Source organism: Podarcis gaigeae (assembly GCF_964106915.1).
Source record: "Podarcis gaigeae genome assembly, chromosome: 3".
In the NCBI taxonomy this organism is placed as follows: Eukaryota; Metazoa; Chordata; class Lepidosauria; order Squamata; family Lacertidae; genus Podarcis; species Podarcis gaigeae.
Genome location: NC_139680.1, coordinates 10,887,766 through 10,915,559, shown reverse-complemented (window position 1 = coordinate 10,915,559; position 27,794 = coordinate 10,887,766). Strand labels below are relative to the sequence as shown.

General features: G+C 41.9%; 1 protein-coding gene across 1 annotated transcript; it reads left to right on the top strand.

Annotated features, from left to right (window-relative positions):
• The first annotated feature begins 678 nt into the window (after positions 1-678).
• Positions 679-24,556, top strand: ETF1 (eukaryotic translation termination factor 1). Its single transcript, XM_083730743.1, has 11 exons — positions 679-928; positions 1,149-1,273; positions 13,703-13,878; positions 13,962-14,101; positions 16,241-16,379; positions 17,001-17,191; positions 18,283-18,412; positions 19,693-19,848; positions 20,265-20,329; positions 20,460-20,607; positions 22,688-24,556. Exons 2-11 carry the CDS (start codon positions 1,188-1,190, stop codon positions 22,768-22,770), a joined length of 1,314 nt encoding a protein of 437 aa, XP_083586869.1. The 5' UTR covers positions 679-928; positions 1,149-1,187; the 3' UTR covers positions 22,771-24,556.
• The last annotated feature ends 3,238 nt before the right edge of the window (positions 24,557-27,794 follow it).

Genomic DNA, 27,794 nt, shown 5'->3' with positions numbered 1-27,794 from the left:
ATCACAGAAAATAAAGAAGTAGAAGAAAATCAAAAGTAAAAATTTTTAAAAGTCGATAAGTATTCACTATACACAGCAATTTCCAATCTATATTTATATTCGAATATATAATTTCATCTTGTCCTTATCTACCTTAGGTAAAATGTTTTTTTTAAACGACTTCCACCGTTTGCCTCACGCGTTTTTAATAGCCCATTGAATTCCATGGGAGCCAATCTTAATCAATGAAAGCAATTACTGTTAATTGGGCTTAGCAACAGAAACTTGGGGAGGGTCTCCTTCCAGCTTCTTCCACACGTCGACGTAGCAGATGCTATTGGTCCACCCCGCCCTACGGAACTCGTGGACGCGGCTCCACACGTTCCCCCAGAACGCGTGCGCGTCTCCTTTAAAGGAAACGCACCCTGACGCGAAAAAACGTCGCTGACACGGACAACGCGAGAGCCCCGCATCCGCCCTGCGCGACCGTGGCAGCAAACTACGCCTCCCGGCATGCCGCGCGCTGCGGAAGGCGTGACAGAGCTGGGGGGGCGGTGCCTTCTCCGCGGAGCCACCCAACGGAGAGGAAGCTAGGCAACCAATGAGAGGAGGAGAAGTGGCGGAGAGCGCTCTCTCTCTCTCTCTCTCTCTCTCTCTCTCTCTCTCTCCTCCGCCTGGCGCATGCGCGTTCTCCATCCTTTCCTCCCTCTCCCGCTTGCGTGCGTACGTGCGGAGACCGGATCTGACGTCAGGAGCCCCATGTGAGGCGATTGCAACACATGCAGCGCGGAGGAGAGGAGGAGGAGGGAGGGGGCGCGAGCGAGCGAGCGAGGGAGGCGGAAAGGAAAGGAAGGAAGAAGCCGGTCAGCGACGTCACAGGCGCCGTCGCGAGGAGCCCTTCGCTGCCGTCCGGAGAAGGAAGGGAAGGGAGGCGGCGGCGAGGCCTGAGGTAAAAACGCGCGCGCGCCCGTTCTTTCGCCTCAGAGGAGCGCTTGGCTGGGCTTGTGGTGGCCGCACTCCCGCGGTGACGGGAGACCGGGGCGGGCCTAGTCTAGAGACCGCGACGGCTTTTACTTTTACCTCAGCCGAGGCTCCGTTCTCATTTTTTTCTCTCTCTTTCCCCCGCTCTCTCTTCGTGCGGCGGCGGCCTTGGCGGTTGACTCGAACAGCCGCAGGAGGGGAGGAGGAGGAGGAGGAGGAGGGAGAAGATGGCGGACGATCCCAGCGCTGCCGACAGGAACGTGGAGATCTGGAAGATCAAGAAGCTCATCAAGAGCCTCGAGGCGGCTCGCGGGTGAGGGCGGGGAAGGGCCTGGGCTCCCTCTCCGGAGGTGGGGGTGGAAGAAACCTTCCGTTTCGGGTTATAAAAGGGGGGGGGTGGAGGGTGGAACAGGAGTCGCTTCACCTCCCCTCCCCGCAAAAAATAATAATCGCTTTTGTATAGAAAGCTTAAAATTTCAGGGAGAAAGCCAGGCTGAAGTATTCTCTGCCCCCCCTTTCTAAACTGGGTTGGTTCGCTCCTGTATGGAGAACTATTCAGTCATGTGGATGTCACCTGTGTGGAAACCTTCAACTCCCCCCTTTTTTCCAGACAGCTATAAAGCGATTTGGTCCAGACATACCCCCCCCCAAAGAGAGAGTTAGCCCCCCCAGAGAGAGAGAGAGGCCTTTCTTCCTGTTGCCTTTGTTTTTGGGCGGCCAAGGTCCATATGGAGCTACAGGTGCATAGAAGGCAAGCCTTGTGGACTTGTCCCGCTTGGGCACCTAAGAGGAGAAAGGTGAATGTTTTGAGTGCCCAGGTCCCAACCTTGAATCCCCAAACAAAGAATGTGAAGCATGTGGGTTCGTGTGACTTGGGCCCTGCTTCAAAGGCTGTATTTAACTTTGTCTCTTGGTATCAAGAGTCATCTTACCCCCACCCCATTCCCTGCATTTCGTCATCTGGAGTGGAGACATTCCACTACTCTTGGGTTTCTTTAAATTTTTCCATTCTTCATAGAGAGGTGGATATAGGTGAGGTGCAGTTCTCTTTCTTCGGCTACATTTTTCCACTTCCACTGAATTACTTGCTTGGTAGTCACACTCACCTGTGAAGGAGGAGTGACTTTAAAAAAACCCCACACTAGCGTCTTTGTTTATACAGAGATTAATTTGGGGACAAAAATGCAGTCTCTTGATTATAAAGCTATATTTCCTTGCAGTTTTCCTTCCATTCTCACTGTGTTGTACACATTTGGAGGACTATTTTTTTTTGTGTTTAGTTTTTCCTAATAAAGAACCGTAGTAGGGAATGAAGGCCTGCACATGAGATTACCAGGGGGTCACCAGGTAATAGTAGCCTTTGTGGCAGTTGTTTTTATTTCAGAGCTCTGAAGTTCTCCATGCACTGAAGAGAGTGGGAGAGTCTCATTTTATACTGGTTGGGAAGAACAGGCCATGCCTATTTCCTCCTCCCTACATACATGGATGACTTGGGAGAGGGGAGGTGCTGTGCTTTGGTGACTCAATTGTCTCTGAAGCCTATCATGAAGTGAGAGTGATGCCTTTCTTCTCCTGAATTATCTGTGTGCCAGAGGACTTGGGAGTGGTGTGAATTTGGTGGGGATCACAAATAGTGGCTCACTATAAAAGCCAGCCAGAATTGGTTGGCCCTTCAGGAGGGAGACTACTTAGCTGTAAATTCCATGCATGTGACCTGCCTATTCCTGCATTACAGGGGGTTGGACTAGATGAGCTTTCAGATCCCTTTCAACTCTATAATTGTATGATCCTATGATTCATCAGCTGCCAAAGAAAAGCATAGGCCAGACCAATTACCCTCCTAGATTCACATGGGAACTTTACATTTGCTACTTTGCTATGTGTTTTGTGGTGGAGTTAAATCAGCCCCTCCAAAAAAAAAAAGTTTTTGCCCTTGTAGGTTTTTATGTACTGAGCTGAAAGCATGTAATACCACAGACAGCCTGGTTTTGGGGAAAGGCACATCGTACCCACACTTAAGTGCTCTGTTCAGTAAACTCTTGCTCTCGTTTTATAATTAAATGAAGTTAGTGTTTGCTGTGTGACTGGACAGGTTGCTAGACATTAAACTTAAGAACTGATATGCTCTAGTGGAAACTTGTTCAGGTTATGCCTGTATATCATTAGTACATTCTCAGAAACATTTTTATTGATACCTTACTTTGTGTATGCCCAGCCTCATAGCTCCAAATCCAAGTAGAATATTTGCTAAGGGAGCTGGACACTTTATCTCTTCATTATGGATTTATTGTACCTTGTTTGGAGTCGATAGTTAAATCCCAGTGGTATAGCTGATCTAGTAGTCTGATTCAATGGCAACTGCTTATGTCTAACGAGAAATTACTGGCTTTTTTCAGCATATTAGCAATTATTCCTCACACAGAGAGTGCAAGCATTAATTTTATATGCAACCTTACATTTCCCATGCTGGAGGATTATGTGAAACATGGAATCCACATGACAGAGAGACATGCTTCTGATTTCTGCTGGCACTTAATGTGCTGCCACTGAAAAGAAGTGTTCACTATTGAACATGTGTCAGAGAGACAAGGAATACAATTTGTTTACAAGTTCCAAGTGTTTGTAGCAGCCTGGGAAGTGAGGTGGAAATTCTCTTAGACTGTAGTGGCCAACATCAAGATACGAAGTGCCACAGACAGTGTCTTGCACAAGGAAACTCCCTCCTTCTGGTGACAGACATCTAAAAAGCCTTTCCGAAGTTTGAAGTGCTCTGTACATGTATACTGGGTTGCCTGGATCCCACCCACTGGTTAATTGTTGATAATGAGAATTTCTGTGTTGGTAGTTGATTGGATACTCTTTCCAGATAGTAAACTTTGATAGCAGTCAAAAAGCAACATGAGAAGGTCTGCTTATCGTTGCTAATGCTTGTTGTACTGAATTTTAGGTTGCTGAGGCTTCAGGTTGACATTTCTGTAGTGTGGTGTTAACAGTCTCACAAGCAAATAATAAGGGCAATAGGAATGTGTGGTGTGTTTTAAAATAAAAAACTGTGAAAACTTAAACGTCACGAAGGAATGATCCAGGATGGTTTTTCAGTGTGTGGAATGTGCAACATAGCAGTGAGACTTTAGAAATGATTGTGCATATCTGAAGTAGGAGCAGCTTCCAAAACGCCACATGTGGGATAGTCTGTCTATGAATCCCATCCGTTTTGTGTGTGTGTGTGGCATCGCATAGTCCATATGGCCTCATTGCCATGTATCAAAATTTTAATAAACATTGCATTCCAGTAACACACCTCATTAGATTTTGCTGGCAATTTGGGGGAAAGGCTGGAGGACTTTTGATGTTGAGGCTCTGAGTTTTGAATACTGTGTAGTAAATACTAAGGTTGCACAGTCCTTACAGCTATGCCCTCACCTTCAAGTATAAATGAACTGTCCCAAATTTTTGGCAAGCTTAAAAAGAATAGTATCAGAATCATAACCAGTGTTAGAAACTGAGATATGAAAGCTAGGAGCTGGATGGCACTTTAACTTAGGTTATAGGCGCAACAACGGAATGTCTAGGCACTTTTTTTGTATCAAGAATACAAAGCTGAAAGTGAATGAACTGCAGCTAAAATATTATGTTCATTTTTCACATGGTCTAGTCCTTCCCCTGCCCACCTGCCTAATATTCTTGAGAGGGTCTCTTCTCCAGTCTTCAGAGAGTAGCTGGAAGTGGGGAGGCAGAAAAAGGTCTTCCTTTCCTTCCACTCTGCAGTTTTAATCTGAAATCTTAATCACAGTACGGTGCCCAGAGTTCAGAAACTGTTTGCGCTAATGAAATTCCCTGTCGCAAAATGCACCTAGAACAATGGGAGTTTTGAACACTGATCATAACCTTTCAGTAAGTATTACACCTGGTATGTTTATAAAAAGAAAAAGCCATGACCCTAAGAAGACTCGACAGATCCTAATGTTAATTTTTCAAACTCTAGCTTTTAAAAAGATATGTGTATATATAGCTGAGGATAATTGCATAACCTTTTGCATGCTGCTGTGAGTCCTGCTTTGAGGAATTTGACTTATTGTTTGTGGTGAACTTGCTGAATTTGTACCCTGCTAAATGCATGTTAGGATTAAGATTACAGTGGTGCCTCGCAAGATGAAATTAATCCGTTCCGCGAGTCTCTTCGTCTTGCGGTTTTTTCGTCTTGCGAAGCACAGCTCTTAGCGGCTATTAATGGCTTAGCAGCTTTAAGAAAAAGGAAAAGAACTCGCAAGGCGTTTTGTCTTGCAAAGCAAGCCCATAGGGAAATTTGTCTAGCGAAGCGAAGCGACGCAAAAACCGAAAAACCCTTTCATCTTGCATGTTTTCCGTTTTGCGAGGCATTCGTCTTGCGGGGCACCACTGTATTGTTGAATGTGCTGTGTCTTGTGGGAAAAGCCTTTCTCATGTCTCTTTACTTTACAGTTTTCTAATGCCTAGCAACTGGTGTTAGGGTACAGATTACTGCAGGAGCGAAATGGTCTCTCAGTTTACTGCATTCCAAAATGTGGAGGTTTAGATTAAATAGGAAACTTAAAACTTTTTTGGCAAGTGGAGATTCTTGATAATCTGCTTTATGAACTCATCCACCCCAGGCAGCCCAAAGCATCTCTGGGCTCTGTATGCAGCATTGGTTAATTATCATACCATGCTGATTATTTTGATTTCAATCAGCTGTTGGCAACGTGGAAGAACATTGCAGGTTTTCTTTGAAATTTTTTGACAAAAATACAAGTGTGTTTGGGGGGGGGCAAGTGTAGAAAAGATTGAATGAATTCATGGGTTTAGAATCTGAAGGTGATTAGCTATTGTACTGCTTTGCTTCTCCCCTCTTGCCTGTGGTAGAATGAATGTTTATTATTACTGCCAAACAGCCAGCATACACATGTGGTATAAACAATCCGTAATCCCCGGTTTAGCGTTGCATTCAATCCAGAAATTGTAGTTCGTTTCACTCCAAATAAACCACAATAATTGATTCAGTCATAAGGCCAAACCAGGGGTCTTGATTTGTTTCTCCTGTGTGATGGATGGTCTGGAGCAAAGCTGTCGAGGCAAGCAAAGTCCATGCCCCAACAATTAAGATCAAACAGTAATCCTATACTAAATTTCTGTTATTGCACACTACTGCTAGATAGGCAGTATATTACATCCTGCTTACTTTAATCATTACATTCGTCATTGAGACTATTACCAAAGGAACTATAAAACCACAACAAATAATATTTACTGCTTGGATTTTACAGTACAATTGTTTCAAATCTTATACAATCCTCTGTTCTATTAAGTGGTCCAATAAACAATAGCCTTTCTCAGGAGTACAAATACTGGACTTTTTTAATTGAGCGGTTTGAAGAAACTCCAACAATGACTGAACAGTAATCCAAGTATAAAATTGGTCATCCACTTTCAATACAATCCACTACCACCTTCAGTACATTTTTGTGTAAGTATTAAGAAATCACATGGAAATTTTATTAGCTGGCCAGCTGAATTTGGAGTGGGACTGTGGTAGACATAGAAGGATAGGACGCCATACAAAGCACTGTAGTCCTGACTCCTGTGATCCTTTTTTATTCTTTCCACACATATTCATATATCTGAAGTACAGGGAATGTTTTAAAGTTTATCCAGAACAAAAGAAAAATGTATCTCCTCTTGTTGGGAACTGCCCAATTGCCAGGTTGCATTCTTTATTTCCAAGATGACTTCGGAAGATAGTGGTTGGACTTGGGAGTTAACCTATGGGGAATTGCAGAGTTTCAAATTGGCTCCTATGTTCAGTATCTATATAAAGATACTGAGAAGGACTGTTTGGAGGTTTGGAGTGTGGTATCGTTGAAGTACTAAAGACACCCAGCTCTATTATTCTCCTGTGACCCAGAAGCAACAGTGGTATGTCTGATGAGAGTAAATAAGCTTGAATCCAGACAAACACATTCGTAAGCCTTCTGTGGGACCTATGTGCATGCATTGTGGTGGGGGTTTCTTTTGAATGGAGCTGCGTTCTACTTGAAGCCATAGGTACTGTTCTGGACCAAATTTAGTTCTGGATGCCCAGGTTATATCTTGGGCCTTGCTGCCTTTTTGCAGGTTAAACTATGCTCACACCTAGAGAAGCAAGATCTAGGAAGTTTAATATACTCTTCTTGATTCGAGATGGTTGGAATTAAGTGGCATATAAGTAGTTGAAATAAATTAGCATATTGAAACTTGACGTGGAATTTATTCCAAAAACTGTTTGGAAGATATAATGAAAACGGAAGTGGGTACTGAGTTTTTAACTTAAGATTACTTAGGGAGGACCCACAACTTTGCTGAGGAAGCTCCACTTCTTGCAGATTCACTTCAGGATGCAACCCAGCATGGCTTTTAAGTGGTGAGGGGGATACCATCCTACATTTTTTCAAGGCTTTTATTTGGCACAGGCAACTCACAATTTAAGTGGGGGTTATGTTCCAAGGCACTGTGCATTTAAATGAAATTGTGTTTATTTGAAACACGATTGCAAAAGCCTGCAGACACCCTGTGCTGCTGCTTTTTGTGATGTTTTTCTGTCATTTCCAGGTTCAGTGCATGAGCATAGTCGCGCACATATTGGATACGCCTAAAACGGTCATTGCCTGTACTCTTGAGTTGCCCAGCACTAGGGGTTTTTCTTTTCTTTCGTTTTTTGCCATGTGATTGCTTTGATTAGAAGCTTGCAAGATGGTTGTGCCATTCTGGTTGTGCTTATTTGAGCAGAAACCACATTAAGGTGCATCCTGATAGCCTAGCAGATCAAAGCTTTGGACTCTTATAAGGCTTGGAGATGGGGAGTTGAAATTCAGATATTTAGAAGAGAAAGCCATAAACATAAGATGGGGAGGCATGCTGAAAATCTGTTTGTCCATAACAGCCTTGGCCAACCTAGTGCCCAACTTGTATCATCACCAGCATGGCTGTGCTGTCACATGAAGCCTCGTCTGGAGAAGACGTGTGTTCTCTTCACTTGAAGTGCCACTTATTTTTAGTATGAATACAGACTGCTCTTTTGTCTGTCTTCGGAGAATCTGGTCTCACTGGCTGATGTATTTGCTTCCTTACTCTTCCATAGAGGAGCTGCATTACCTAATGTTTTTTCCTGTTTAGTGCTGATGGCAGGAATTATCTAGCATGACGTTAGCAACTCTTTCAGAATGCAACTTCCAAAGTGACCCTTCTCAACCAATTGCCTACCCTTTCCTTCATATTTTAAATATGAATCACCTGTAATTATATATCTCTAAGTGAGTATATACTCACCTCCATTCTTCATTGTCCTTTTTTTAAAAAAAAAAATATTTTACACAAGCAATAGGTTGGCTAAAAGCTTAGGTTTTGGTATTAGTGCGCTTAACTTGCACATTTTGGGGTGTCAGGAAAGTAGGCCTCGTTTTTGTGGGGAGCTTAATGAGAAAGTTACATCAGAGACAGATCCTGGGTTTTTGTCTTTAAATAGTGATTTCCATTTGTGCATGAGTAGTTTTGTAAATAAAATGTTCTGCCTTGCTCTATGTTTCCCAGAATTATTTTGCCAGTGCCTTCTGTTTCTATCCTATCTGAGGGTATCCAACAAAGTCCCGTTAGCACAATAATTTATGTCTATGCAATGGGACTTTCTATCACTGTGCTTGCCCTGTGCTTCCTCCCAGATCTACCCTGGAGGGTGGGTTGGGGAGAAGCCCTGAACGAATTAGAGAGGAAGAAGTAGGCCTGCTACAGAGGTGGAAGTCTTTGAGTTAACAGGATGGCTTTGTTGGAGACAACTCAGTTGTGCACTTAGATTGTACTCAGACTATGACTTCACCGTGTGCCTGCTCTTGCGCCTGTTGCTTAACCTTTTCATTATCACATTATTCCACATTTCACTTCAGACCATCTTAGTATTTTATGAATCTGCGCCCCTTTCTGTGTCTTCATAGTGCATGTTGAGGTGGGGAGCTTCAGTGTGCAGTCCTCTGGGCCCAGGATCCACCAGTTATTGTTACATCACATATCCCTAAGGTGGAGGTAGAAAGGGTATTAAATAAAAATACATTGCTAGGTCTCCACTGACTTAGATCAGGAAAACTTTAAGACTTAGAACATGCTCAGATGCTTTTCGTTTAGTTGCCCAGAACCATGGGCTGGTGGTTGCATAATGGAAACTTATTTCATGAAATAGTTCAGGGGCGCAGAGCCTTGCAGAAATGCTCCCAGCCCATCAGATTTTTTTATTGGCCTGTGTAGCCCTAGGCTCCTACCTCTTCTGTAAGATGGCCTGAATTATGCTGTCCACCATGACTTCCAATAGGTTTTAAGGAATATTTACAGTTAAGAACCACTTTACTAAAAAAAAAAAAATGAAGCTGTGTAAATTCTAATCTACATCACCACTCTGCATCTATATACAAGAACACATATTTGTAAGTAATTATGTCCATTAGCATGTGCACACCACTTTTGTGAAACCCTTGCTGCTAGATTATTATTTTTATCTAATACAAAGTACCTGAACTTTTCAAAGCACCATACAGATATTAAAGCATAGGGCTGTTCCTGCCTACAGCCTCAGATTCTAGTAGACAGTATACAAAGTGGAAGGAGGATGGGGTTAGGAAAGAAAGCATTGGATCAGTTGCGCATTTTGGCTGGCATTAACCTTATTCTAGAACCTGAGCAGTTCCTGTTGCAGAATATGCTACCTGCCCTCAGAGAGCAGTTTTCAGCGAACAGAGTAGCCCCAAAGAAAAAGAAACCATTTGTCATTGCTCTATAGATTTATTCCTTAGCACCCACAACAAGCTTTGCCTAGGATGGAGTCAAAACACCAGTGTGTGTGATTTCAGCAGCTAGGCAACTGCTATAGTGGCCTGGTAACCAAAGTGGGATTGGAGTGTTGCTGCATCAGCTGTTTATACAAGCTTCCTGTTTGGCTAGTAAATTGGCACTCACTTTGTCTCTCTAATGATAATCCATATCCTAGCATGCGTAAGTTGTGAGAGCAGTCATTTGTTCTAGTGACTGTACTGCTCTGATGTGCAAGAGAACTCCCAAATGTGTGCACTGTATTGAAATATTACCCATATGCTCTTGTGAAAGTGTTGAACTTGGATGTAAGCAACATAGGTTTAAATTACTATTTGTGAAGCTCCTTGGGTGGTTGTGGGGAACCCCTCAGTTGTGGAGCAGTAAGAAGTGTGGTTTTGTACTATAAAGTGTTTTGAAGCCGCATTTTGGTAATCCATATAATGACCTCATGAGCTGTTACTTAGTCATTTGTTTCATAATTTAATTTTTAAATAATAAAGCAGTGCTAATTGCATTTGTATGACTGCCCAACAGCAAATGTTCTCTTGTTGGCTCATAATTTTTTAAAGAAATGCGGTATTGAAAAAGCATAAATGAATTCTGGCGGAAAAAGTAGAAGAACAATGAACATAAATACGCAATAGAACACAAATTATAAATGGAGATGCCCAGATCATTAGCATATGTTGTTTGAAAGAGCTGAGTGGCTAAAAAAATGTGCAAAAAAGACCACAAGAATGATGCTGGGCACATTTCTCTGGAGAGGCTCTTCCTTAACTGAGATGAGGTATGCTCTTCTGGTTTTTCACTTGTGACACACATGAGAAAGAAAGAACGAACAATTTTGGTCCTAGAAAGGCAGAACATTATTTGTGGTAGTTTCTAAAGATATTTTACCATTACCCTGTGTTGTAAATGTACAAATTTTCTGCTATCTTAGCATGATAATGCCCAGATAGCCTGAGTTCTAGTTAATCAACACACAGTGTTTGATTACTGAAGCCAACTGAGGATTCCAAATCGTCTGAATAATTGACAGTATTCAGGGATCAGTTTCTAGAGCACTAAAACTACTGTATGCTGAAAGTTAATCTGAATCTTGATTAAGACAGCACAGATCTGTTATCATTCCTCTTGATCACAGTTTGTTCTGATAAGATATTTAACCAGCAGATGGCAGCAGTGTATTCCACGAGGTGGCAATTGGTATCCTTTTTTAAAATGACATAAGGAAGTGAAAAAACCTTACTGTCATTGAAGTAATTTTTCATTGCATCCTTGAGTAGTTAGATGTAGAAATTGGCTTGTGCTGTATCTGAGTGGAAATTAAGATAAGATAAAAGGTCTCCCCCGCAACTGAAGTATATACTGATAGATTTGGAAATTTTTTGAAAAGTTAAAGAAACTCGACCCAACTGTAGAATAATATGGTATGGTACAGTACAAACTTTTAAAATGGCTACTCTAACAATTAGTATCTTGAAGTCACTGAAACTGCTTTCATTGAGTTTCAGATCTAATTAGCTATAGCAGTAAGACTTCCATGTAGTTTTAATACTGTCTGCACCTTGTCCGAACTACAAAACACATTTTAGCACCCTGCAGTATAGGTCCAATATGTGGATGATTTCATACAACTTTTTATATAAGATGTAAATTTATATAGATAAAGTATCATAAATGGTCTTGCCTTTTGCCTTAAAAAAACCCCATCTAACCTGACACAGCTAAATCATTTACTGTACTAGTCTCACGGTATAGGTGCTGTAAAGTGCACTACAGTGAAAATCCACATATCTGAATCAAAAGGAGTAGGTCTGGCGACTTCCTCTGTCCATCATAGCCAATGTTAGAAAATGGGATAGAAAAGCTAGGAGCCCAAGCATGAACTAATACACAATTCACATAAGTGACACATTTTTAATATCACATTTTTAACAGAAATTGTTAATACATGTTTAATTTGGTGTTTACAGTAAAAAAATATTGGTAGCATACTTCAGTTTCTGAAACACTCTACTCTTTATTGTTAAACTCCTAAAAATATTGTCCATCCTTAACATATACTTTGAGGCTTCAAAGCACATACATTTCAGTAATCCTTGAGTGTCAGCCAGGCACAACAAATGGCACCCATACGTTTTAAGATGCTCTCAAATGGAGAATCTTTAGGTGCAAAATGTGTCTGGTGCCCTGCTAGTTTTGAACCCTGATTGTAGCTGTAATGGTTGGGAGAGCAAAGACATAAAAGAAAGGAGTGTTACCTTAGTGCTAGTAACTTATTGAAAGCTTGTGTTTTGTAAGCATGGTTAAATTTTTAGCTGCTACATTTTTAGTGTACTAGAAATTTTCTCTTCCCCAATAGGAGAGAGAGTGATCTGTGTGGGTTAGTTGACAAGGAGGAAGTGGAGATTTTGGGGGCGGGTGGAATGGGTGTTGTGCTCCTTGTTTAAACAACTCAGTAAACTAAAAAAATGAAAATTACTGAAGCATGTGGTAGGCTTGTCCCATTGTTAGATTTGCATTCCTGGCTGCCGTTGTGAGTCTTTCTTGTGGCTTTCCCTTCCATAAAAATGTGGAACTGTGGAACTCCCATATGCCAGTACATTCTATCCTACCTTTGTAGGCTTGCTCTCTTATTGAGTACAGGCTACTTGTTACGAGTCAGACTTCTTGTCTTAAATTCAGGGTGAGGAGAAGTAAATATTGTATATTCAATTTGATCTAATATTCGGGGTGCTTGAACTATGCATCTTGTTTTGACTTTGTTGTACAGCTTTCCTAGCAATCTTGCTAGCCCAAGCAAACAGAATGAGTTGCAGTACAAATCTTTTGCCAGGCTTTTAAATGTCAGGTTAAGACTTTTTTATTTACTAAAGCATTTTTAAAAATTTCTATACTTTGGCATGTTTTGTGGTTTGTCTCTTGGGCTACATTTTATTGTATTGTGAAGGATATGACTCACTGCTGTGACATCTGATCCAGTGAAGGGAGGTATAGAAATGTGTTAAAGCACATAAAACTCCCCTCTGTGTGCATTTGGAAGCTTGCTACTACCTAAGACATAATATTTTTCAGAAAATAGCACTAATACTGTAGAAGTAGGCAGCCTCCAAAGGCTATTTGAGGTGCCCATTCTCTTCTGCCCCTTACATTGGAAGGAACCAGCTAGGAAGTTAAGGCATTAATTCCTCATAAAGCACATAGACTTCAGGGATGAAAATACCTGAAGAAAGATTTGGTATTTCTCAAGATGCAGTAGCCTCAAAGTTTTCCTTTACCTTCTGGGTTGGTCATTTCAGTTCAGATAAGGCAACTTTAAAGGTTTAAGAACTATCTCTGTCTGGAGAAAGGTATAGATTGTTGGCTCAAAACAAATCAGAATAAAAATGTGCTCATAAACATTCAGAAGTTGTATGAAACTTTTAAATATTCTTATCATAAATATTAGGAACTCCCTAATATTTCCACCCTAAAGGTGGAATTTCCTTTATACAAAGATGAGAAGCACAAAGAAAGCTGTGGGAGCTAACTTTGTCATCGAGTCTTTATAACAGCTAGACTAGTATGTTCTAAGAGGTAGCCTGTTTTAAATTGTGGGGTGGCAAGCTTCAGTCCACAGCTTGATTCTGGGACTGCAGATCAGGTGAGTTTGACCCAGAAGGCGTGCCTGCTATTTCACTGTATATAACATTACCAGTTTGGTGTGTACATAGGCCCACAGTAGTCCTGTGGTCAGTATAAGGAACTGCCCTGCATGGAAGGCCTTATTTCCAAAAGGATGTTGCAAATAATAGAAAGTCTTGAACTTCTGAGATTAGTTTTGGGCATGCTTTCTTCCAGGCTTGAAGTCACACAACTTGTGTTAACATAGTTTCTTTTCCTTTTTCCCCAGCAATGGCACCAGCATGATATCATTGATCATTCCCCCCAAAGACCAGATTTCACGAGTAGCAAAGATGTTAGCGGATGAGTTTGGTACAGCATCAAACATTAAATCTCGAGTGAATCGCCTTTCAGTCCTCGGCGCCATTACATCTGTACAGCAACGGCTAAAACTTTATAACAAAGGTAAAAAGTTATTCTGCTTACTTTATGAATAACTTTGTGCTCGCTTTGGCATCATCTAAGGTTGCACCCTGTGCTTTTTACAGTACCTCCAAATGGTCTTGTTGTATATTGTGGAACAATTGTGACAGAAGAAGGAAAGGAGAAGAAAGTGAACATTGATTTTGAACCTTTCAAACCAATAAATACATCGTTGTATTTGTGCGATAATAAATTCCATACAGAGGTAAGTGTCATTTTGCATTTCTAGCCAGATTGTAAATTTGGCTCATGATAACTTTGCTCAGTTTGCAGTATGCTCATGAATAGTTATCGTATACAATGTGTTGGTTACTAGATGTTAATTATAACAACCTATTTCTGAATTCAACATACACTTGTGTATTTTTCTTCAAAACATGATTTCCTGTTTCTGTTCACGTACAAAGATACTAAGCAAGGTTGTTTACTTATACACCCAGCGTCCAGACCTTTCCAGAAACAAAGGCTGATAGCCATCACAAATGTTGGGATCCAAAGGTTCATTTTTGTCTGGAAGGTTGTAAATGTCATTGTGAGCTGAGCAAATTGCAGGCATAAAATGCCAGACTATGCAAGTGATTTCAGTGGATTGTTACAATGAGATACAGGGATTTTTCCCCCTGGAGTTGAACACTGTGATTTACTAGGCCTTACCTTCCACTTCAAACACATAATTATAGATAAAATGTGTGATAGCTATTGTGTTATTTCTGGGTCCAGAAACAATTCTGATTCATTGGTTAATTTTTCCAGGCAACCATTGGATATCTGGTTTATTCAGAATTGTTGTGTAGCAAAACAAGAATACAAAGCTGAAAATGAATGAACTGCAGCTAAAATATTATGTTCATTTTTCACATGTCCTTCCCCTGCCCACCCCTCTAATATTCTTGAGAGGGCCTCTTCTCCAGTCTTCAGAGAGTAGCTGGAAGTGGGGAGGCAGAAAAGGGTCCTCCTTTCCTTACATCTTAGGCACAGTACTGTGCCCAGAGCTCAGAAGCTGCTCTTGGTAATGCATCTGTCGCAAAATGTGCCTAGAACAATGGGAGTTTCAAACACTGGTTATGCTCCCACTTTCTGGGAGAAATACTGCATTAGCAATTGTTGTGGGGAAGATGCAAAAACAGTTCCCACGTCTCACATATTGGGAGAAATTCAACATTTTTCTGATCATTCCTTCAGCATAAACATTTCGACTTTCCAGACCAAAAAATCCCACCGTCTCCTTCCCCTTCATTCTGTTCCAGAGATTCTCCTGACGCACACACACATACCCCGAGCCATTTTGGGGGGGGGGGGGGCAGAAGCTCTGTTGAGCAAGTAGAAGGCTTTGCTCAGGGCTTCGATTGATGGGACTCATTAGTTGAACCTTGCTCAGTGTCTCCAATGTGTGCAGCAAATATCATTGGAAAAGGTCTGGTATTCATGCGACACCAGTTCTGACTGAAAGACTTGAACTTGCTTTTTCTATATTGGTCTAAATAAAACAGTAACAGTATGCTTACGGTTCCTTTTTAATATACATTTTGGGCAGGTTTTTGCCAGTGTTACAGCCATCTCAGAACATATTTGTAACGTCCAGTTCTTTCATGTGGTGTGCCAGTCATTGGAGTTGTGAAAGGCTTTTAATAGCTTAAATTGTTGCACACCCCTAACACTGTTTCTAGTCAGAAATGCTAAATTGGCCACTTTGGGCTGGCCATTCCAGCCGAGTCATATTGCACCTGTGCTTGTTGCTGTCATGGTTTTTGAGCTTTGATGTTCCTGTTTGACGCTCACTTACTCAAACAATTGCTGATTGCCTTAGGGGAGCAATTAATTGCAGGGATGGCACAAAATGCAAGCTGCAGACTTTTATTGTGTATAACTAATACATTCTCCATCAAGCACCAGTTTGAGCTTTTTCTCTTCTGATGCTTGCTTTTCTTTTCCCTTTCATGAAATAAGGCATGTTTTTTGTGTAAAAGTGTTTTTATTGGGTTGCCCATTTGCTACTTACTTAAGATGGCTTCTGATTATTTCCCCTTACTTAGCACATCATCATAATAAGCTTGCACATCATCATAATCAGAAATAACTTGCTAACAGTTCTCTCTAGCAAGCTTAAAGGGATGCTGCACAGTGAGCAGTGACATTCCTAAATTAAAAAAGGCCCTAGATGAACATAATTAACTTGTTTTTTTACATGAGTTTGAAGAGAGTCAAGATAGATTCTCAGAGTCTAAAAGGGATAAAGGCGAACAGGAGAACATTCCTCCTCCTAGATTGATCGTATTGATACAGACTTTCCGTAACTATTGAATATCGTAAGTATAACACTGGCATCTGCTGCATTGATTTTCAGGCCCTTACAGCACTACTGTCAGACGACAGCAAGTTTGGTTTTATTGTAATAGATGGTAGTGGTGCACTCTTCGGAACTCTTCAAGGAAACACCAGAGAGGTGCTGCACAAGTTCACAGTCGACCTCCCAAAGAAGCATGGTAATGTGTAAAAATAGCTCAAGAATTATTAATAGTAGATAGGACAAAACATGGTTTATCAGGGAAAGAGAAGATGATTGGGAACATTTGTAAGTGGCTCTGTCATGTCATTTGGAAGGAGGGATATTGCATACCTAAATTATTGTTTTCTATGCTATTTGGGTAACTTGAATGTAGTAATACTGCAGATAGATACAGACCAGCATCCCATTGCTTAAAGGCTTTGTGATTTTGCAGAAAGCTGCCATTGCACTAATAAAGCAGTTAATCGACACAGCCAGTAATAGTGCTTTGTGCAGCAAGTATGATCACTAAATAGGCTTGGCTTCATGTGATGAGCACCATCCATGATGTCCTCACACAATAATGCTGTTGTGGTAATTGCAGTTGAGTCATAATTTATAATAATCTGCCTTGAAACAAGTGTCTGTGAACATTAATATAGACGTGTATTTTGTGTGAACTTGGTTATATGCTTTGACAAACATGTGGTCCAAGCACTTCAAAGTACATGAAAGAATTCTAAAACATTTGGCTTTTAAAAAAAATGGGGGTGGGGGGAAAACCCGGGGATGGAAACAACTTTCATTATTGCTGTGCTTTTACCTCTGTCTCTCAAAGGAAGAGGAGGTCAGTCTGCCTTGCGTTTTGCTCGTTTGAGAATGGAGAAGCGGCACAACTATGTCAGGAAAGTAGCAGAAACGGCTGTACAGCTGTTCATTTCTGGCGACAAGGTGAACGTGGCTGGTCTCGTTTTAGCTGGGTCAGCTGACTTCAAAACTGAACTAAGTCAGTCAGACATGTTTGATCAGGTAAATGGGGATTTTGGCTGATGGAGAATTGCCCATTTGTAATGAGGGACTGCTTTCTGCTGTTGATTTGATACAGATTTTAGTACTGCTTCTAATCTGATATTGGGCTTTACAGTTTTAATGATGATAATTCTAATTACAGTGGTACCTCAGGTTACATACGCTTCAAGCTACATATGCTTCAGGTTACAAACGCTTCAGGTTACAGACTCCGCTAACCCAGAAATAGTACCTCGGGTTAAGAACTTTGTTTCAGGATGAGAACAGAAATCGTGCTCCGATGGCATGGCAGCAGCGGGAGGCCCCATTAGCTAAAGTGGTGCTTCAGGTTAAGAACAGTTTCAGGTCAAGAATGGACCTCTGGAACGAATTAAGTACTTAACCCGAGGTACCACTGTATATATGAAAACTTCTCTGAGGTTATTGACAAAGAATAGTATAGAGATTTATTCAGTGAATACATAAAATAAAAAGAGGCGCCATTAACTCTGAGAAGAAGCTTGAAAGAGATGTGCAGGCACTAATGTTCTATCATGTGACCATTGGAATCATTCAGATTATTCTGTCTAGATCTGGGTGTTCACCAAATGTTACCCGTGTATTTGCATTCTTTGCAGAGGGTTTGCAAATTTCCTCTTGAAATGATAACAAGAGTTATTTGCTACCCTTTTTTGAGGGTGGGATTTCACTGCCTTCGAGGTGAAAGCCTGATATTAGTTACCCAGTTTCTCCTGATTTTAGTATTGATAAAGTATGAGGCAACCTCATTTGCAACCAGAGGTTGTGTTAACTCCACAGTGTAAAACTATAGGCTTCTAATTTACTTTGGTGAGCAGCTTTCAAGCATTGGCCTGATTTCAAAAGCCCTTTGCAGGCTATTAGTTCAATTTGTGCTCTTCCCTCTCCCCCAGCAGTCCATTGGGCCAGAGGTAAAAAGAGAAGGGGACAACCACAGCTACTGGTTTTGACCCCAACAGCTGCTGGCTCCCAACATATCACCCCCAGGGGAATGCTGCCTTCATTCAACAGACATAATGGTTGCTCATGCCTGATGCAATGTGTCTTCTAACACCACATCTTTTTATTTATAGCGATTGCAGTCCAAAGTACTAAAGCTAGTTGACATCTCATATGGTGGTGAAAATGGATTCAATCAAGCAATTGAATTGTCCACTGAGGTCCTATCTAATGTGAAATTCATTCAAGAAAAGAAACTAATAGGTATGAATAAAATACTATAATTAATCAGTTATCATAAACTGACACTCAAGGTGTTGGTAAAGCACAATTTTGGGAAGGGTGTATTGTCTAGTGGGTAGAGCAAGGGGCAGGCAATAGGTTCTTTAGGATCCCAGCAGATGGAAGACTGGCAGACTGTGGTTTATTGGTTAGCAAATATTACAATACTACAAGACCGCACCTAATAAACAAAAGAATCCGTCTAACAGTTATATATCATACTCACTAACCAGTTGCACTTAAGATACCAAGCCAGAAATGCAAGAACAAAAGGATATTGGGGGGAAATAACTGCAAATGCAAAGTTTGTGGTTCATCTCATTTGCTGCGAAGCCCCCAGGTGCAGCAGATCCTTCGCTCAGTTGGTGAGACCAACACTGACCATTCACCGGTAGAACTCTGTGCAAAGGCTCGCCAAGCCTCTGAAGTCAGACGCTTAAATAGAGGCTTGCAAGCATAATCTCATAGCAGGTCCTCTCTTATCTGTTGCAGTTGGCACAGTGTCCATCCTCCCTCTGTTCCCAGTGATGAATCAAAATTAATTGTCTGTTGTTGTTGTTTGAATTTATATACCGCCCTTTACCCGGAGGTCTCAGGGCAGTTCCATGGCTGGGCCAACTACATGACCGCTAGTTGGCTCCTCCTCTCCTCAGGCCAGCTGTCAAGTCCTCTGATGTATAGCACATCTGATGTCTAATTCTCATGAAATAATGAAGTGAGGGACAAGTCCTTATCTATCTGATGTATAGTCCTAATTATGTTAACAGATAGCGACGTCTAGTGTCAATTCCTCATCATATAACTATTGTTATTCTAAACAAGCCAGCTTCATAAACCACTGTTTGAAATTGGCATGTTTCAAATAAACCATAGTTAAGACTAACCACAGTCATTCAGGTTTGAACAACCCAGCAAGGTGTTGGATTCCTCCTTGTAGCATTGCTGAAAGGGGCACGAAGCAAGTGAGATTGAAGCTTACCAAGACCCATTCTTGTCATGCTAAGCTATGGTTTAGCGTGACTTCTGAACCAGGTCACAGGGTACATAACCTGGTAACTATGAAAGTGTCAGTGAGTCAATTGTCCATGTACTGCCAAAGTAATTATCTTCCACCTTTCTGAACGTAATCAACATTGTCTCCCTATTGTCACAGCAGTGCGGTGATCTTCGTGAAATTTAGTTGCTCTTGTGTTCCAGTCTGCACTGATTAAAAATATGTATGACATGTTCATTTCCATCTCTCTTGTTTTCTTTAAATGTAGGCCGATACTTTGATGAGATCAGTCAGGACACAGGAAAATACTGTTTTGGTGTTGAAGACACTCTAAAAGCCTTAGAAATGGGAGCAGTAGAGATCCTGATAGTTTATGAGAACCTGGATATAATGAGATATGTTCTCCATTGCCAAGGCACAGAAGGTACGTAGCTCCTACTTACACAAATATTGGGATCTAGGGGAATAGGAATTGTATGTTAACACAGTGTAAAGCAGTTTGGCTCTTAGATGTGCTTACACTGATGGCATTTAACGACACATCGAACATATACATTCTCTCCTTGAAGAATATAGGTGGTCCCGGCTTCTAGCCAGTAGCTTTCTCACACATCCCCCAATATTTTTTTGCCCAGCTTGCATTCTAGTTGCACCTTTTCTCCATAATGTTCCAAGTATGGTGACTGGGCTAAAAATGCCTCTCCACAAAAATTGATGTTCTCGTTCCCTGAGCTTAATAACATTTGGCTTTTCATTTGTCAGGTGCGTGTGCAATCTGATTGTCTTGGGGAATTTTTACTAATATGCCTCTTAAACTTCTCTCTCTCTTTCCCCTTACAGAGGAGAAGATTCTCTATCTGACACCAGAACAAGAAAAAGATAAATCTCACTTCACAGATAAAGAGGTATTTATGCAAAGCCGCATCTTTTTCGTACGTTAGCTACGAAGCAACCTAAGACAGTTGGCATATTAGCTATTGATGGAAGTACAGGAAATAGATTTGCTTAGCAATTCTCTTCCATTTTCATCTTTAGACTGGACAGGAACACGAGCTGATAGAAAGCATGCCTCTGCTTGAGTGGTTTGCTAACAACTACAAGAAGTTTGGAGCCACGTTGGAGATCGTGACAGATAAGTCACAGGAAGGATCCCAGTTTGTGAAAGGATTTGGAGGAATTGGAGGTAATTGGAAAGGGGAAATGGCAGAGTGGTGTGTTTCTTGTAACCCACAATTGCAGCACCCTACATTACTTTAGTGAATTCTTACAACTGTTAAATATAATGTTTAGCCTGGAGAAGTGGAGGTTAAGGGGTGATATGATAGCCATGTTCAAATATATAAAAGGATGTCACATAGAGGAGGGAGAAAGATTGTTTTCTGCTGCTCCAGAGAAGCGGACACGGAGCAATGGATCCAAACTACAAGAAAGAAGATTCCACCTAAACATTAGGAAGAACTTCCTGACAGTAAGAGCTGTTCGACAGTGGAATTTGCTGCCAAGGAGTGTGGTGGAGTCTCCTTCTTTGGAGGTGTTTAAGCATAGGCTTGACAACCATATGTCAGGAGTGCTCTGATGTTGTTTCCTGCTTGGCAGGGGGTTGGACTCAATGGCCCTTGTGGTCTCTTCCAACTCTATGATTCTATGATGATGATGATTATTATTATTATTATTATTATTATTATTACTTTCCCAGCCAGGGCTGGGCTCAGGGCAGCTAACACCAAATATAAATTACAATAAAAGGTAATAGGGGAAAAAACAGTTAATTAAAATATGGCTTAAAATACAGCTTTAAAATGTAGCCTCATTTTAGTAGTAGCCCATAAATCAAGACCATAAAGGGAGGAAACATCAGATATTCACCCGAGCCAGCTATCCATGCTGGTCCTACATGGGCCAGCAAAAAAAAAAACCCATGGGAAAATTTGTATACCAAATCCCATATAAGGGGTCAGAGTGAGTCTAAGCCGAAGGCCAGGTGGAACACCTCTGTCTTGAAGGCCCTGCAGAAAGATGTCAAATCCCCCAGGGCCCTAGTCTCTTGTGGCAGAGTGTTCCACCAAGTTGGGGCCAGTGCTGAAAAGGCCCTGGCCCTAGTTGAGACCAATCTAACCACCTTGAGGCTCGGGACCTCCAAAGTGTTGTTATTTATGGACCTTAAGGTCCTCCGCAGGGCATACCAGGAGAGGCAGTCCCATAGGTACGAGGGTCCTAGGCCGCATATAAGTATCTATGATTGAGGCAGTTGTGGTTCATGCTGCTTTGTTATATCTCAAAGTGATAATAGAATAATGAGATTTCATATTCATAAAAACAAATTCAGATTCAGTACAGATCTGCTGTATCTTTATGTCCACCTTCTCTAATGGATGCTTCCCATGGTCCTATCTTTCATTCCCAAGTCTGTTAACAAGCTTTTCAGGGTAATCTTGGAGGAATTGCATCATAGAGAGGGACGTATGTCCCCATAAGGGGACACAGCCTGTAACCAGGAAAGGGGTATGGTTTTCCTTGGGGCAGTACATCCTGTATGCTCCACCCAGAGCAGAAACCGTACATTCTACCGAGCACAGAGGGAATCGGTTTTCAAGTAACTCATCTTACAGAGAGAGAGAGAGACCCCAATAGTGCATACACGGACACATCTCTGTCAATATTTTATAACTGATGGAGAATAACTTAATGTGATAATTTCCCAGCACTCTTGTTGGCTGCTAGTCAAGATGACAGGAATTTAAAGGCTGGGGTTTTTTGTTTGTTTGTTTGTTTGTTTGTTTGTTTGTTTTGTTTTAGTTATATTGCAGATACATACGAATCAGAACTTTTAAACATGAAAAAAGGGGGGGAAGATTAATAAAGGTTACAAAAAAGAAAAAAGGGGGACTTCTTCATTTGCACATACAGTATAGGCTCGTTCGATGTTGGCTTCTCTCACTACAGAGAACAGGCCTTTTCCTTCTCAGAATTGAATCCCAAATTTCAACTGCAGTTGGGTCAGACTGTGAGTGCTTGCTTGTTCAGGCTGGAATAATTCTTCACCACCTCCTCTGACTTTAGATTTGTCTTGCCAGTCAAATGCCTCACTTGAAGAATTCACCTGCCAGCTTAGGCACAGGTCTCTTCCCACCTTGCAGCTTTACACAGGTCTTTCTGAGAAATTGAATCAATACAGGTGGAAAGGAAACGTGTACAGTCTTCCTCTTTCGACTCTGGGGTACAAAGTGTTTGTAACATCTTCCTTCTAACCTTTATTTCCAAAGGTATCTTGCGGTACCGAGTGGACTTCCAGGGAATGGAATACCAGGGAGGAGATGATGAATTTTTTGACCTTGATGACTACTAGGTAGTCGACCTGGGTCTGGCAAAACGTGCCTCACCCCTCCAGCATCCAACCCAAGGAGAAAGCTTGCGATGGAAGACAAAACAGATCCCTGCCTTAGAATTGGAGTTTTTCCAGAACTTTATCCAGAACACCGGGTTTAAAAGAAGAAGAAAGAAGCAAACCCTACTGATTTGTCATAGTGTCAGTACAGCAGCAATCTACTAAGTTTCTATAATGCCATTTTGGACTAATTTAAAAAAAAAAATCCCAGTTTTTACTTTTACTTAATGGTGAAATTGGTTGCTCTTGTATTTTATGAAAATGATTTTTTTAACCTTCATGCTACATTAACTGCTGTAAAACCTTCATTTGAAAAATTAATAGATTATATTGGTTTGTTTCTTAAATTGATTGGAGGCAATTAAGTCGCTGCATTTTGCAGTGAGACGACCCATTTACATGGCGTTCTTGGCTTAGACTGCGGAAGAAGAACCTTAGGAGGTGCACCCATTGCTCTTGGTCTACAGTGGTGGAAGTAAAAGAAATTGAACCCTTATGGCATGCCAGCTTTCAAAGGTGCGATGTGTAAATTCAGACAGTCTGGGAGCTCCACCCATTTTAATCTTTGACTGCAAAAGCGCTGCTTGTTTCAATCAAGAAGTATGTCTCATTTGTGGCAATCAAAATGCCAGGGTCTCGGCAGGCTTGATTGGGGATTATGAGTCGTGTGGCCTTCACTCTTCCCTCTTGTCAGTCAATAAACAGTTTCCACAAGCAAGCTAATGCTTCTTATGCTTGGTTCTATTCTTTACTAGGGTTTGGGAGGTGTGTTTTTTTTAGTTCTGCTTTGGGACTGCATAAGCTGCCTTGGTGTGAGTTAACATCAAAATTTCACAAACTGCTTTAAATGCAAGTAGCTAGCGAAATGTGACTGATGTCAACCTTGGCACTGGGGTGTGTGAAGCAGCTGTAGAAATTAGCAAGTTCTCTCTTTTTTTAAGAAGCTTGGCGCCAAAGGTTCACTTTAAACACTGTGGGATTGCTCACGCAGGGCAGTTAGCTCACTTTCCTGAATCCCCCTGGGACTGTCTGGTTTTCTAAAGGATACTCTTGATATTTTAGTGCCTAGCTGTGTTCACATTTTCCTCTTGTCCTTCATGTATTGGTAAAACTCCCCAGCTGGCAAACTTTGCATATCGTTCCAATAATCCTGTCTCACTTGAACTGGAAGGCGGGTTTGTCTTAACGTAAACCTCCTCACAGTGTATTCTTAAAAAGAGGTCCAAAATGACTTTCTGTCAATGTGAGCAATAGAATTTGTATCTTTTTATAACTCCGCAAGCAGGCAGTGTGTGTGATTGTCCACAAGAAGCGTTCACGTAGGGTGAAGTCTCTTCCAGAAGCAGTACACTTGGATTTTGCCATTGTAAATGGGTCTGCTGTGACATGACAAGAGCAGGAAAAAATTGGGTGTAAATTTACATTTTTGAATATACTGCTTGTTTCACATTTAGGGTATGCAGCTCCTTTTTTTGTAGTTTTATTTTTACTATTTAAGTTTGGAAATGATGCCAAATTTTTGTATCTCTTTAATCAATGTGTTATATCCGGTGATATATATTGCATTATATATTGATGTGTATATCAATATATACCGATATGTATTACACTTACACAAACACATTAAAAGGGTGAGAATCCTAGCCTTTTGCATACTACATAGCCTCTTCAGAGAGCTCCCAAGCAGTGATATCTTGGTGTTGTGATGTACAGAATGGAGAAGAGTATTAAACCATATTTAAGAATATACCCTGGATTCCTGATTTTATTTGACTCGGGGAAGGATTGCAATAGTGAGTTACTATGAACCAAACAGTAAGATTGGCTAGTGCCTGATACTGAACAATTGCACCAGCGAATCTGGCAATAGGTCAGTGGTTTCTTTAGCATAGTATTTCCCAAATTTGGGTCTCAAACTGTTTTTTGGACAACAATTCCCATCAACCCTGACCACCGGCCCCAGCTAGGGATGATGGGAGTTGTACTCCAAAGACAGCCGTAAGCCCAAGTTTGGGAAACACTGCTTTAACACACCAGCATATTGTTGCTACCTAAGTAAAGGTAAAGGGTAAAGGGACCCCTGACCATTAGGTCCAGTCGTGACCAATTCTGGGGTTGGGGCGCTCCTCTCTCTTTATTGACCAAGGGAGCTGGCATACAGCTTCCGGGTCATGTGGCCAGCATGACTAAGCTGCTTCTGGCAAACCAGAGCAGCGCACGGAAACGGCGTTTACCTTCCCGCCGGAGCGGTACCTATTTATCTACTTGCACTTTGACGTGCTTTCGAACTGCTAGGTTGGCAGGAGCAGGGACCGAGCAACGGGAGCTCACCCTGTTGCGGGGATTCAAACCGCCGACCTTCTGATCAGCAAGTCCTAGTCTCTGTGGTTTAACCCACAGTGCCACCTACGTCCCTACCTACCTACCCTACCTGAGTGGACACCACTAAAAGCTGGATTTTAAACATATATTGGCTGGTTGGTCTTCCAAACCAAACTACTGCCTCAGAATACGTCGATGCCAAATGGGCTCTGACCCAGAAAAGCTATACATTTGTTAGCCTTTAAGGTGCCATAAGCAACTTCCAAGATTTTGCAGCAATTGGCTGGCACACAACAACTCCTTTTTGCATTCGTCTCGGATGTGTCTGTAGCTGTCACTGCAATGCTTCGCAGTAGCTCTTTTACTCAGTACTGTTCTGTTTTCTAGGTCATGTTGACACATTCCTCTCGGATGCCCTGCTTGATAGCCGTTTGGTACAGAATTGCCGCAGTATTCGTCCAGCAGCATGAGAATTAAGACATAATTTAGCTTGAGACACAAACACAATCTGGCTTGACATTTTTCTATGGCTGTAAGGTCCCTACCAGGCACACTTGACAAGCAGTAATTGCTAGGGGACCCTGACTGTGATCATATAAGTACAGTGGTACCTCAGGTTACAGACGCTTCAGGTTACAGACTCCGCTAACTCAGAAATAGTACCTTGGGTTAAGATCTTCGCTTCAGGATGAGAACAGAAATCGAGTGGCGGAGGCGGGAGGCCCTATTAGCTAAAGTGGTGCTTCAGGTTAAGAACGGGCCTCCAGAACAAATTAAGTTCTTAACCCAAGGTACCACTGTAGTCCCAAGTCCCTCAGGATCTTGTCTTTCTTGGCCTAAAGTGCAATGAACTCCACCAAGCACCCAGCAAAGAAGTCTCAATATAGAACGGGGGTGGCTGATCTTCAGATATTGCTAGCCAACTCCCACTGTTCCTTGCCATTGACCATGCGTGTTGGGGTGCCGATGAGCCACGGAGTAGCTACCCCTGATATAGAAGAGCCCTCCCTGAGCTATGAATAGCTGTTTACTGGCAGAGGTAAGGTCCAAGCAGAGTAAGGTCCAAGGCCAGTTGGAGTCAGGTCCCTGGATAGCTCAGTTGGTTAGAGCATGGTGCTGATAACGCCAAAGTTGCAGGATTGGTCCCAAACAGCTGTATATTCCTCTATTGCAAGGGGGTTGGACCAGAAGATCCTCAGGTTCTCTTACAATTCTATGAGTCTACGACACGGGTAGGCAAACTAAGGCCAGGGGGCCAGATCCGGCCCAATCGCCTTCTAAATCCGGCCCGCACACAGTCCGGCAATCAGCCAGTTTGGTCATGATATATGTAGGTCCCAATCATTCTAATCCACCAAGGCTAATTTTGCTGCTCCCCACGTTCTGAAAAAAACTTGATTTTTAACACACCCTTTCGGATTCTTATCTACCGTGCTCAATAATCACTGTACCTACTAACTAAAGCATGGGTAGGCAAACTAAGGCCCGGGGGCCGGATCTGGGCCAATCACTTTTTAAATCCGGCCTGTGGACGGTCTGGGAATCAGTGTGTTTTTACATGAGGAAAATGTGTGCTTTTATTTTAAATGCATCTCTGGGTTATTGTGGGGCATAGGAATTGGTTCATTTCCCCAAAAAAATAATAGTCCGGCCCCCCACAAGGTCTGAGGGACAGTGGACCGGCCCCCTGCTGAAAAAGTTTGCTGACCCCTGCTCTACGACTTTGCAAAGTCAGAAGCCCTAAATGATGTGCAAGCTCAAACGTGACAAAACCACTAGGTGGCACAAGGAGATGAGGGAAACCCAAGCCACCTACTACAAGATAATACAAAAGTTTTGGTTTGGATCTTATCTTACCTGTTTGTGTCCCCCCCCCATTGCTCTGTAGCATCTTTCCTCTCCCCAAAATGATCTGACAGGGATTCAGGAATGATCTGTGCTAGAATATGGAAGGGGATGTTGGCAGAAAGCATTTCCCTTTCCGTGAACAGAAGAGCAAACAGATCTGAGGTTATAATAGCCATCATGATGAGCAGGGCACTTTTTAACAAGTCATTTCTGGAAGACTGAACACCTCTGCCATGGTATACTGCAATCAGTGTCTTCCATTCATGTAATTGTGCTGAAATAAGGTTGCTCTTTTTCCTTCTGCCTCAGTTTAGGCCAGGCATGTCCGAAGTCCGTTTCGGGGGCTTAATCCGGCCCACTGGTCGATCTAATCCGGTCCCCGTGGCAGTATATGTCCTGGGTTAAAATCCTAAAAAAAAGCTCAGCAACTTTGGTTCACTTCATCAAATCTGGCCCTCTTTGAAAAAAGTTTGGGCACCCCTGATTTAGGCTGATTGAAAGAGCATGCAAGCTTTTGAATTCCACAGAATAGAAATTTCAGGTGGAATGGGAAGGGAGCCAAATCTTTGGCCTTTCAAAGCTGATCTAAAATTTTTTTAAAAATCATTTCTGATAACAACCTGTTTATTTTGCACACGGTGAATATTGTCACTCCTAGGCTGGGTCCAGGCCACCAGTTTTGCTAGCTGCAAGTTGTGAAAGAGTAAATGGATGGCTATGTGGCGCAGGTGTATGTGTGTACACCATAGGAAGAATGCAGCTCTCCCCACATTTGGCTGGTTTCTCCCCATGGAAAAAGAGCGTCCCTGCATGCA